Consider the following 12,795-nt stretch of genomic DNA (forward strand, 5'->3'; position numbering starts at 1 on the left):
CATGTGGATTTAAAAGGTAAATAGATTTTCATACATATAAAATATTTCTTAAAAGATCAACAGCCAGAAGATTTCTTGTATATCTTTGAAATAAAGACAAACAAACATTATTTTAAAGTCAAGTCTCTGTTTCATAAAGTTTCTAAGCTAAAAATATATAATTCAATCGAAAGGTACGAAACCAAATAAATTTAGAATAACCTCGTGAACTATAAAATATAAATATTCAGTATTCGCATGCGTCTGATCCCAGACAGCTCCCCGAGCAAAAACTAGTCGCAAAGCCGAACTTGTTTCGAGATCAAACAAAAAAAAAATTAACCGATCTGTCTGTATGTGCTTGTTCGTCAGAAACACCTGTATCCTACGTGTGTTATGGTGCGTGTCGTTGACCCCGGCCAAGGTGCGTCAGTTCGATTCCCGCGAGACGAGACTGTTGTCACAATTGCTCGGTTCCCAGACTTTTTATGGATTTTAATAGAGTTGGTGAAGCGTTAGTGAAGCTGTTATATATTTACTTTGTTGTTTTAGTAGGCTTTTTAAAATATTTTTCTTACTATTTTCAGTGGTACTGTTACTGTGTAAAAGTATTTCTATCTCCATTATCCAAAACAATAAACAATTTTCGAATCTGTTTCTATAAGTAAACATTTCAAAACTCAGTTTCAGCTACTTACTTTGGTTTCAAGTCTTTCAGATTCATTCTTGTAGTGGGTCCGCTCATTTTCCACCTTCTCCAATTTCGAGCGAAGTGTGTCAAGTTCCTCCTGCAAATAAAAACATTTTATTAGTATTAAGATTTATACAGACTATTTTCATAAGTTTTTACGTTGCTAGTAAGCTTTCCAAACGCGGCTTTGTACACGAGGTCATAGAAATTTGGTCAAGCCCATAAGAGATGATTTAGCGCGGTAAAATTTAGCACATTCCAGCTTCTCGCATCCTTTTTACATTAGACACAAAAATCATACTAGAAGGTCGCCCTACTATGACGTAAAAGAAAGACCAACAAAGACGCTTTCACATTTATAAAATTACTAGAATATATATAACAGAATTCTCAGATCACCGCTGGTGTATTAAGTAGTTCTGTCTGGTAATCCAGATAAATCTAATGACGGACATATAACCGATGTTAGATCATCAAAACAAGTTAACTGTACAACTGAACAACTTATTTGTTAAAGTAAGTTACATACTCAATGTGTACCTCAGGTACCTATTAGCTGCATGCTGTTGACTATGAGACTGTACTCAAATATAATAAAAATAATAAAGAAATATTAATATTTTTAATGCAATTAAAAAGATTGAGTATTGTCAACAACATTCAGATAGTAAAATCATAGAATTTACCAAAAATTCCGGGCAAATGTCTGAGAGAGATGTCTCCAAGGACATGCATATAAATAAGACAAATTTTACTTTCGAATATTTTAATATTTTAAATGCTGTTTTTTAGTGCTAAGCTATTAAGAGACATATATACATTAAGATTATCTAATCATTAATTCTTTTATAAATACGTTTCACTCGAACTTTTTTAAACTTTCACAATGAGCTAATTAATCTGCTACAGCTATATTTAATAAAATCTATATTAATTGAACAACATTACTTTGAAACCACGTTCCACGACGCACCGGAATTAAGTGCTTTGCGTCGCATCAATAGTGCATTTATTACGAGATACATTGTTATGCAATTATAGCAGTTATTGCACAGATCATAAAATTTATATTAATATAGCGTGTTACGGAGAAAGGCGTAAAATAGTTGCGCCGAGGAAAAGTACTTTATGTGTGCATTCATGTGGCAGATTATCGCGACAGGAAATATGCAACATTGTTAAGACGGATTGCATTGATGCATATCTTCTAAAATGTAAACTAAAATGCGACAAACCAGTAGGTTTGGCCGGAGTACCGGCCCAATAGACATTTGAAATTAATCAAAAATGTCGGGGATCCAAATCCAGATGGAGATCTTCACTTGACCATTCGAAAGAAAAGTGTCCAAAGTCCCCATCGATCCCATGAGACATGCAATAATTATGTTCTGGGGTTTGAGGTCAAAATTTGACGTCTTTTGTAACGGTAGGTAAGATTTATCAAAAAAATACTGCTCTTAAAATTTTCTACAAAAACGGCCTTAGTTCATTTTACAAACTCTACATTTCTTCAAAGAATCATCGTTGGGATAGCGCGATTCCAAATTTTAAAAGAGCTTCGCTTATAAAAGCTTTAATCCATAAATTCATCTTTTAAATCTACATGAAATTCTCTCAGTCTTATCACCTTTTATAACTACTAGGTTCAGTCGATAAAGTTACTCACACTTTTGTATAAGTTGTATATTATATAGATTTGTTTTGTGCGTTATTTTTGTATTTTCAACCTTTTTGCGATCTGGTATATAGTAAATGACAAAATAGAGCGATCATGTCAGACATTTCTTCAGCATTATTCATTCGATAAGAATCGCAAACGTCACCAACTTTCATACAAAAAAAAACAAATCTCGTTACTTTGATGCCACGCATGCTATTAATTAGAATCGCTTTCGAATCTTAACAGCAAATAGAGGGGAGTTCATTGCTTGTTCAATCAATAACACTATCTCATTATTTTATTACATGAAGATATTTCCAATAAAACACGATATTAATTCAATCAAGTATCATTATACACAGGAACCCGCCACTATAAGCGCATAAAATCATTATTATTAGCGGTATAAAACCACAAAGCGTCCCTTACATAACTCGATGTTAACCAGTCGTCGGAGGATTGTAAATACAGGAACAGTTAGTATTCTACGATGTACTGGACACTGAGTGTGAGTTTTCACTTCCCGGATAAGAGAGCTTAGACGATCGACCTAATTATTCATTCATTTGCACAAATTTGTCACTAGATCTTTCTTAATTATTGACATCTATTCAACCCTACTTATAAGATCAGGACATGGTCTATATTAATGTATAATCAGAAAACATCCCACAAATCAATTTACGTTGTTGCTGGTCTTCCAGAGTAGTATATAATAAAATTAAAGTCAAAAATTGTAGTCCTATAACTTCAAACGATCAACGCTACCAACGATTACGTGTTAAAGCTTCCTATCAAGTTGTATATCAAACATTCAGAGTACACGACGTCATTATGCTCTACAAACCTTTCATCTAAGAGTAACAATTAGATATTCGTGACCGGTACGAAGCGGCCGAGTACGTAGGTACATCCAGTGCCTTCTTGTAATTGAGCAGTTACCTCCATAAAGCGAGTAATAACAGTCATTGTCATACATACCGCATCTAGTTAGAAATGCTACAGTACGAATATGGACAACATAACATTGTGTTCAATCAACTTGTTTCGCTCTATTTCACTGATCGTTTCACTCATTTACATTATAACTGGCGAGTGTACACAATTGATCGTGTCATAGTCATTCTCGTAACTTCCATATATGGTAATGCTAATAGATCCAATAGTGATGAACGGGAGCATATGTAATGTATTAGATTAGAATGTGTATAAGATCATAATTCATATTGTTTTATTGCTTCATGCGGTTAACTGGTGTTCTATAAAGTGCATTAATGCATTACTTTTCACTACCTTTTAGCATTGTTATAATCAATTGTGCAAGTTATTAAATTATGATATCAAAATACCAATAAACGTATTAAGGTAGATACTTTTGTTTGATTCATATGACATCCCTATTTTTTAAACTAAACGTATCTATAAACACCAGGTCTCTCCACGGCCCCTCATGACTTTATATCATAATATTTTTACCTTGCATAAGTATACTGTTAGTTACATCTAAACGGGGTGCAATAGAAGATAACAAATAAAAAAACACTTCGAAACATTATTAATTCTCTTACACAATCTAAATATCACATCTTTTAAAAACTTTCAGTTGATGTTACTTAGTTACTAGCATTGAAAACGTCCGCGTTATCAACTGAATACTTCAACCAGTTAAGAGTGCAATAAATAAACACTAGCTTATATCCAATACGGAGCTCATTCAATGTCCATATACAATTAACCGTATCAAGTGCACCAGTTCTAGACACAAAAAGAACTAGGTCTTCCAGACGAGCCTATAAAAAGGCTAGACTGAGACGCTACGATTTATAATCTTGTCCAAATATAGAACGAAACAATAATCAAGTCGTATGTTACGGTTGCACGTCACATGTGACTATGGAAATAGAAGACCGGTACGTGTTCACTGTATCTCATCGGCGAATAAGTTTTTTTCACTCTGTCTTCTGTCGTGGGAATCTTTCCCGTTTTTAATTGCGGCATAGACTAAGTAGACGATACTTAGTCTATGCCGGAATATGTCTAAATGAATGGCAAAAAATCAAGTCGCATTATATATATGCAGTGTAGATTATGGTATTAGACATTAATGACGTTAAAATAAGAATTGAAAGAGAATCGTTAATATATTTCTTGTTGTTGAACTCTCAATGCTCGATTAAACACCAATTATGCAAAAAAAACAAAAATACCTTGGCTTCTTGTGCTAAGACATGTAACGTTCATTTAACATTCAGCATTTTACCCAAAGCTAATGACACGTCAACGCAGGAGGTCCAGTCAAAGTCAAATGACTTAGAGTTTTTGCACAACAATAATAACACGCAGCCGCATCACAACAACAATATAAATAATGGTGATTATAATAATCTAACGGCCTTTCGCGATTGGCTCGCAAATTGTGCATCGCAGGCTGCCACGCGGAAGTCATTTGATAACATCGACTATACAGAGGTAATACGAACGACGGTGTTTATTAACATTCCCGCGTATGACAAGTTCTTGCTGACCCTCCCCGAGTCCTGGATTAATTGCCTGACCCGTAATTCATATATATGTACAAATAACTCTTTCATAAGCAGAGCTTGGTTACATAGCAGAAGATATCAAATGTTACCTAATCATTGTGCTTTCAAATACTTACATATAAGAGTTAAAACAAAAGAAAGTAACTTTTTCAGAAATTTCAAAATTGCGTCTTTTAATAAATTCCTTTTTGGGTCAAAGTATTCTACAAAGGAATGTCTCCCACGAAATTTCGGTTCCACTTGGATGAGAAGGATCCTTTTTTGTTTCGTATTTTTTGCCACGTCCAACGACTTTCTCAATTTATCGTGACATTAGACTTCCTGCTTTCTTCTAACAAATAAATAATGTATATTCTGTTGATAAAATCTCCGTTGACTGATATATAATTATTACTAGCGTCTGCGTGAACACAAAAAAGTATATTACAAAACAGATTGATATATCTAAGTGCCTTTCGAGATAAGACGGGATATGCGCGTATTATAAAAAGATAATAGATTATTAATGTATTCATGTTTTAGTATATCTTTCTGTACACATGAAATTGTTCGATCTAAATTCAATGAGAAATTGTAAAGAAAAATTATTTAGAAAATAATTGAGATAGGACCATGAATATCAATAAGTATTTGTATATTTATCACGACCATTAACATTTTATGCACAACAACGTCATTTCTGCTATTAACGCAATTTACATAAATTAGACTTTTATAAACTTTTGAATATTCATAAATTCATATATCACTGTAAACAGATTGGTGAATCTTAATGTTTGCTAATGGTTTGATTTCACTCATTATAAAAGAATGTTGTCAATGTTGAAATGAAGCAATATATTATTGTATACACATAGTGATAATTTTGATGACTCCATGTTAAAAGCATCGCTTCGCTTACTCTCCCTCAAAGAGACGTAAGAGACTCACGAAAATGCGTATAAGGGAACACTTTGCATCGCTCGTACACCGAAAGTGTAGATTAAACGAAAATGTTAAATGTATATTTGTGGAAATTTTTCTCTACTTTATTTTGTCCATAGACATTTTTTTCATAAATGGCTCAAAGACGCCATTTTTACAATATGGTGGCGTATCCGGATTAGATAAAAAGGTGAAACTTCGAACGGAGAAACTGAAAATTTATAAATTCGGATATTTTTATAATTTCCGTACAAGTAAACCCATTTTTTAAGTCAATGACTGGGCTAGATGGCAATTCACAGTAAATAATTGATAATAGTTTAACTGCGAACATTTGATAAATGATAATACCCATAGATATAAAGTTTTATATCGATATATAGCTGGCGGTGTCATTGATATATTTTATTGAATTACTACAACTGTATCGCAAATGTAAAATTTACAGTTGAGAGTAATCAAAGCATCGACTTCATATTATTCTCTAATTGATTTTTGATTTATAAGGCAATTGCTTTTACTATTTTCTATACTACCAGATGTAGTTGAATTAAAATTTATAATTTAAAAATGTTTTGACCAGCAAATTTATGAAATGCCCGATGTTTTTTGTATATATAATTAAAATATCCTAACGACTAACCAATTACCATATATTGCGTAAGTGATGAAATTGGTCGATAAATTCGATGAGCTAGCTATAAACATAGATAAAAAACAAGAAATTTGTTATTTTTAAAATGTATTTAAGAAATATTAACTAAATTGAAGCTATTAAATGACGAACATTTTATCTAAAGGCACATTTAAAATATTATTCCTTTAAGTTCTTAGTGGTTTCTCTCATATAGATCATAGACTTTTCATGGCGGAGAATGTATTTATGCATACCCCTAGCGATCGAGAAAAGGGCGCTGAGCATGTCAGACTCATACTTCCAAGAAGCTGTAACCTACTGACTAAACTCAACTATATTTCTATTTTTCTTAGGTAAAGTAGTTTATCAGTGCTTTTTTAAAAACCCAACAAATAAACCAACTGTATCACTATAACATTAAAAGTAATTATTTTCTTTGCTCCCTTTCTCAAACTGAGCACACCTACGATCGTATTAAACAATACTATTATCCTATTTAAACATTATTGCATTGTATCTAGAACGAGAAATTATATGATTACGCCCACTCAATTACAACAGTCACATATTAAGGCGATCGTGCGCGGGTCACTGACTCTAATCTCCGAGGAGGAAGCGCTCAACTCGTTACACGCTAATATAAGTCAAATAGTTGATAACCTCTCGAGGTGAACTGTTTTTAATAGCTTTCTGAATGGATACGGTTATGAAACTACATATACTTGTTATATACGAACTATTAAAAAGAACTGAATGGAAAACTATAAATGTGAACGAAACATTGTGATTCCTAATTGCTTTGTTAATAAATGAATTTCTAATCTTTTCTCATTGGTTTCTGTTATTTTATATGGCAATGTTTATATTGTCTGTATTAATAATTATCTGTATTAGCCTGAAATATTTTTTGTTCGTTCACTTGTTCGCTCGCTCTCTTGCTCTCTTGCTCCTCAGTGTATAAGATGTAACTAAGATTTGCTAAAAACCATTAAATTCAAAATTGATTGGAATCTGCGTTTCATTCATTAAAAACAACATCAGTTTCAAAACCAGACAGTAATTGGATAGCACTAATGTTTATTTAAAAATTTTGAGAACAATACAAGGCATACAAGCCTTCTTTCTATACCTGTATTATATCAGCTTACTACTCATGTTCATCATCATTTTGTCTATGAGATCATTTATAAAATTTACAGGTAAAAAAAAAGTTGAAGAAATTCTTTCATATTTATGCTCGTGTCAGAAACGTCAAATATGTTAAACGGCTAATGGATCGACGCAAATCAAACAACATTACGATTTGCGACAATCGATTTCTCCACCTGTAAACTTATGAAATGGCGTGTTTTCATTGTCCACATCATTACCAATAAATAATTTCATTTACCATATACCTTTCACTGTCGCGAATTAAGAATTTCGTAGTGTAGTTCGTACATAAATATTCATTGAGGAAAAACCCTCTTTTTCCAATTAGGAAACGATAGCTAATGGTTTGTATTAATCACCCGTATGCCATTCACAAATCAGCGTATTGCACATACTGTAGATAAAATACATTCTTTCGACATGAGGTTATATATTATCAAGTGTAGCGATAATGGTAGATGTATGAAGCAATAAAATAATTGTTTCAATTTTTTAGGGGTTAGAGTTGAGTGATTAGAATGATAGTGTATCCTTTAATATATGTAGTATTATATAATATTTATAAATAGCGCATTATTTGAACTATTTTGGTGATAGTAAATAGTGTATTATTTGAGCTATATTGGTGATAAAAACATGATAACTAATTAACCACTATTCGTAACGAGCAGTGTTGTCAAACGCACCACGCATAAACGGTGCTCCCGAACAATTAAGACATTGGGGTCTTCAAGATAATAGTGTATATCACTAAAATGTCTTCAAAGCACCTGTAATACTGTAATACCTCTAGCGTCACAAGTGTTTATGGGAGGTGGTGACCACTTAACATCAAGCGACCCACCTGCTCCTTTGCTTGAACTCTCATAACAAAAAAACACTTGTAAAATAAGCGCGGATGAAAATATCCGAACGAACATTACCTGCGCTTGCTTCAGGCGGTGCTCCGTGCGGTGCACGGCGAGCAGCGGCGTGACGCGCACGAGCAGGCGCCACCACGGCCAATCGCGGACCGCCAGGAACGCGCGCACGTTGCGTTGGACGCATCTGCGAGTTAATACATATAATATATATAGTAGGTATAAAATGTTTGCTTCGATATATGAAATGCAGAACGTTACATTAATTGCAGGTAGAGATCACAACGCCAGCACGTCTTTAGACCCTACATGGGTCTATTCACTCAATCTACATTTCGCCGTCTTGTTAGCTCAGATTATTGGTAGAAATTTTTTAAGAATTAATTAAATGAAAACTAAGAGAGTATATTTTAATTTTTATATGAATTCCTAATCATACAAGTTGATGTTGAGTTAAAGGCTATTAAAATAACTTCCAAGTGACCAAAAAGTACCCTTAAAATGCAGTTATCATATTTTGATCAAAAAGCTAAACCGCCTTCAAATTGTTATAACTAGACCAAATTTAAATGCCAACCATGGCACCAGCTATCAAATATTCACAGCATCATAAAAATCGATTCACCCAGTAAAAAGTTATGAGAAAACGGTGAGTTTTTCAAAGTCAGTTGAAAAGAGGAACATAGGCTCATTATTAAAGCAAAAACTAACTCGAATAGAGGGTAAAATTTCTATAAGCAAACGCACCACGTGAAGTGTACATTTCTTCTTTACACACACGTATGCGCATTCTAAGAAAACATTCAGATCGCGAAAGGTATTATAAATTGTTAATAAGAAATTCACCTAGCGGCCGTATGCTGCGTGCGCAGCTTCTGCGCCCGGCGGCGCGCGAGCAGACCGCGTGCGCGCGCCTGCAGGCGCACGAGCACGCGGGCCAGCGCTGCGTCGCGTCGCGCGTCCAGCTCGCCCACCACGCCGCCACGGAACATGATCTGCGACAATACAAATTTGCATTCATTTATTTTATTTATCTAGGTAAGTACCTATATGAGAAAATATATTTTTGGAAACATAATTAGTGCTACTAAAATTAAACCTCACTAATTATGGTCGAATGATTTATCGTAAAATATAATGTCCTTGAACCAATTCACTATTGCATACTGAATACATGTATTATCATATTGATTTGACTCCAATTGCAAACAACGAACACTTCATTGCGATCTGTAGGTGTGACGTCATATATTTTTATTTCTCCGTGAAACAGCGCGTTCACTTTCACCAAAACTAACGTTACAGTTATAATTCAGTGAACGTTACAGAATTCGATTGGTAATTGACATTTTTCAGAAGAAGTATACTTTTAGTTACGCTCTTCAATTTTGTTATAATATTTATTATTATTTGGTTCATAACAACAATTTAGAACACTTTTCCTGACACAAGCATTTATTTGCTTACTGGGAGTGTTCCAAACACAAACTAGTTTAAGACAATTTGTTAAATAAACTTTAAAGACGCTCATGGAATGTACCCTAGAGACAAACATAATAGTGTAAGAGACAATAATATACGAAGAAGCTAAGAGAACAAATGCAAACAAAGCATCTAACTGGAAGTTGGGTCAAATTAAACAAACCACCAGTTGACGAGGTATTTCCTCAACTTTTACTATGTAGTGGTCATGTAACGATCATTAAGTGTGACCCACTCCGGTTACATTTGACAACTATTGTCGCCTCGTTTAGTTCGTCCCACTTAGCGCTAATACACTGATAATGCAGTCATCGCGATCGGAAATTGTGGTTTATGCTAGTTTTCAGTGGCAAAATCAACTTGTATTTCTATAATTTTCATATATGTTGTTGTTCTTAAGAAGCAGTGATGGCTCAATGGCTTACCGTTGACCTTTTTGATGTCATAGCGGTCAACTGAGCTGGTGGTTCGTCTAATGGTAAACGATCACAACCGCCCATGAACATTCGCAGATCTAAGGTCTCCGTGAATGCGATACCCGCTTTTAAGAGGTAAAGGGTAAGGAAAACATTGACAAATGGAAAGAAAGAATGAAGTGGGATGGGTGAGAATAAGAAAAAGGGCTTCTGACTCCAATCTAGTGGGGGGGGGGTTCGAGACCGGACGAACGTGAAAGATTAATTGATTTTACAATTTATCTGCATATCATTCACATCACCACGGCTTAAAACGATAAAGGAAACCGCCATGTCCAAAGCCGAATATTCAAAAAGTTATGTGTCCCTGCCGTAGGAACATGTGGTTGATGACGTCACTGCAAGCGATATAACTGTCGAACAAACTGCTCATAGCATATCCATTAAAAATTATTTATAGGCATCAATAATATTAAATTAAGACGTCCTGCTACTAACAATTACTATTCTTCTACATTTTACAATGTAACAAACGGTTTGTATTCATACCGTAAACAGGTTCGACACAAACGGATAAAAACATACCAGCAATACTGTATTAACCAGTATCTTAGAGCCTATTATTAAACGCATAACACTGGTTATGCTTCATGTGTTTGCGTGCTGATTCCACTAACGGCATCAGCTACTACGAGTTGTAAATCGAGCTGAGTATCGTGCTAGATCTCTGCTCTATAACAGTAATAACTTAGACAAATATTATTTTATACCGTAGATAGATAATTGCCTTGTTATGAGAATTACTTCACATTACTGATTTATAAATATTGTCTTTAAGGGGACGCGCTAAAGCAGATCTAAACAATAAATATCCTATATATTATAACAATAAATATATATAATAAGTTTAATTTTTAAAAGCAATGTTTATTTATTTTGAAGCTATGTAACTTTTTAATACACGATATGTTTATAAATACTACAGAAAATTCTTTAGAATTAACAAAAAACGTGCGTTAACACGTGAAAACATCGATTACACGATTATCAAGCTCTTCGTGACTAATCTAACTATAATAAGAATTATTATATATTTATTGGTTTAGATTATATTTACGACCCTCATTCGTTAAGTTTATGGTTAACTCGCCATTCATAACTTTGTAATCATTCACCCTTTTGTTACAAATATAAACCCATTCATGATAATGAGACAATTTTCTTAGAACCATGTTATGCTGAAAAACAAGATTACAATAAGCATTTATTTTTATTTTACATTTTACACATAAATATTTACATACACTTTCGACATAAACGTGTTCTAATTACAATTTTTTAATAATTAATTCCTGTATTATTTAGGTTATTATCAGTACGTGAGAAAACAATGCAATTTTCGGTTTAGGAAATACCTATCATCTAGCACCGTGTGATTGTTATTGTTGATCTAATTAGAATAAAGAAACACATGTTTATTTATTGTATTATAGGCATTTAATTTGCTCTAGGTTTACCGGTCATCGTAGATATTTTAATTCGTTTCTTTGTATTATTAAAAGTTCTCAAAGACGATGACGAATTTATTTGGGTTTATTATTTGACAGTTTCGGGGTTTTTTATCCATTGGCGTGATGAATTTAGAGTTTGATATTAAATGTAGAAATTTGATCCCATTTTAGAATCTGTAGTATATATAGTACCTAAGGACGTCAGTGAGTTTTTTTAATATTAGCTACTAGACAATTAATGCGTTTAAAAATTGCATATCAATCTATGTTATGTCGAGCTGAGTCTTAACACTTTACTTCAGATCAAATTACATATGATTAAAGATAACTTAGTTCTCGTTTGATTTACTGATGCATCCATTAAAATTAAGTCATGAGTCAAATGTGGACAGCGTTATTAGAGTCAAAGGACAATTACCAATTTATTGCTTAGTAAAATTGTCAGTCCAAATTGTAAATTTTATCTTCACAACACAGTACGGTATATCATCAAAATTTTTCAATATTGCAAAGCATGTAAATGGAGGCTATAATCAAGGATTTAGCTGTTTCTGAATTATATAGTTTTAATCATGATTATGAATGCAAATGATATAAATAAACAGTTATTTCATACGATATTAATAAGATACACTTATTTAATATCAATGTTTACGTTACTTATATCCGTTCCGCTGACCGATTGAACTTTATCTCGGATCTGGCGCCAATTACTGGGCAATAAATGTTGTTTTGAATTAGTTTAGCAACATCTATCAATTAGCCAACAGAACGTGACTTTCACTGCATTTTCTATGATTATCAGCTTCACGTTCTAACAAAATGTTCCCTCATGAACACACGCCGGTATGAAGTTGAGAAAGAAACGAATTTAGCAATTATGTCTAAATAATTATATTATTCGCTGATATAGCGAGAGCAATTGAATAATTGCATAGAA

The 12,795-nt window shown here is 33.4% G+C and overlaps 1 protein-coding gene across 3 annotated transcripts in view; it reads right to left on the reverse strand.

Annotated features, from left to right (window-relative positions):
* Nucleotides 1–12,795, reverse strand: part of LOC119832579 (unconventional myosin-XVIIIa) — a 140,626-nt gene that overhangs the window by 20,680 nt on the left and 107,151 nt on the right. For all 3 annotated transcript variants that reach the window (XM_038356253.1, XM_038356261.1, XM_038356269.1), the window contains 3 exons: nt 9,293–9,441; nt 8,510–8,633; nt 678–767 (listed from right to left, as the gene is read on the reverse strand). In XM_038356253.1, the coding sequence (XP_038212181.1) occupies nt 678–767; nt 8,510–8,633; nt 9,293–9,441 (363 nt within the window). The remainder of the gene's footprint in view (nt 1–677; nt 768–8,509; nt 8,634–9,292; nt 9,442–12,795) is intronic.

This window comes from Zerene cesonia, chromosome 2 (assembly GCF_012273895.1).
Source record: "Zerene cesonia ecotype Mississippi chromosome 2, Zerene_cesonia_1.1, whole genome shotgun sequence".
NCBI lineage: Eukaryota > Metazoa > Arthropoda > Insecta > Lepidoptera > Pieridae > Zerene > Zerene cesonia.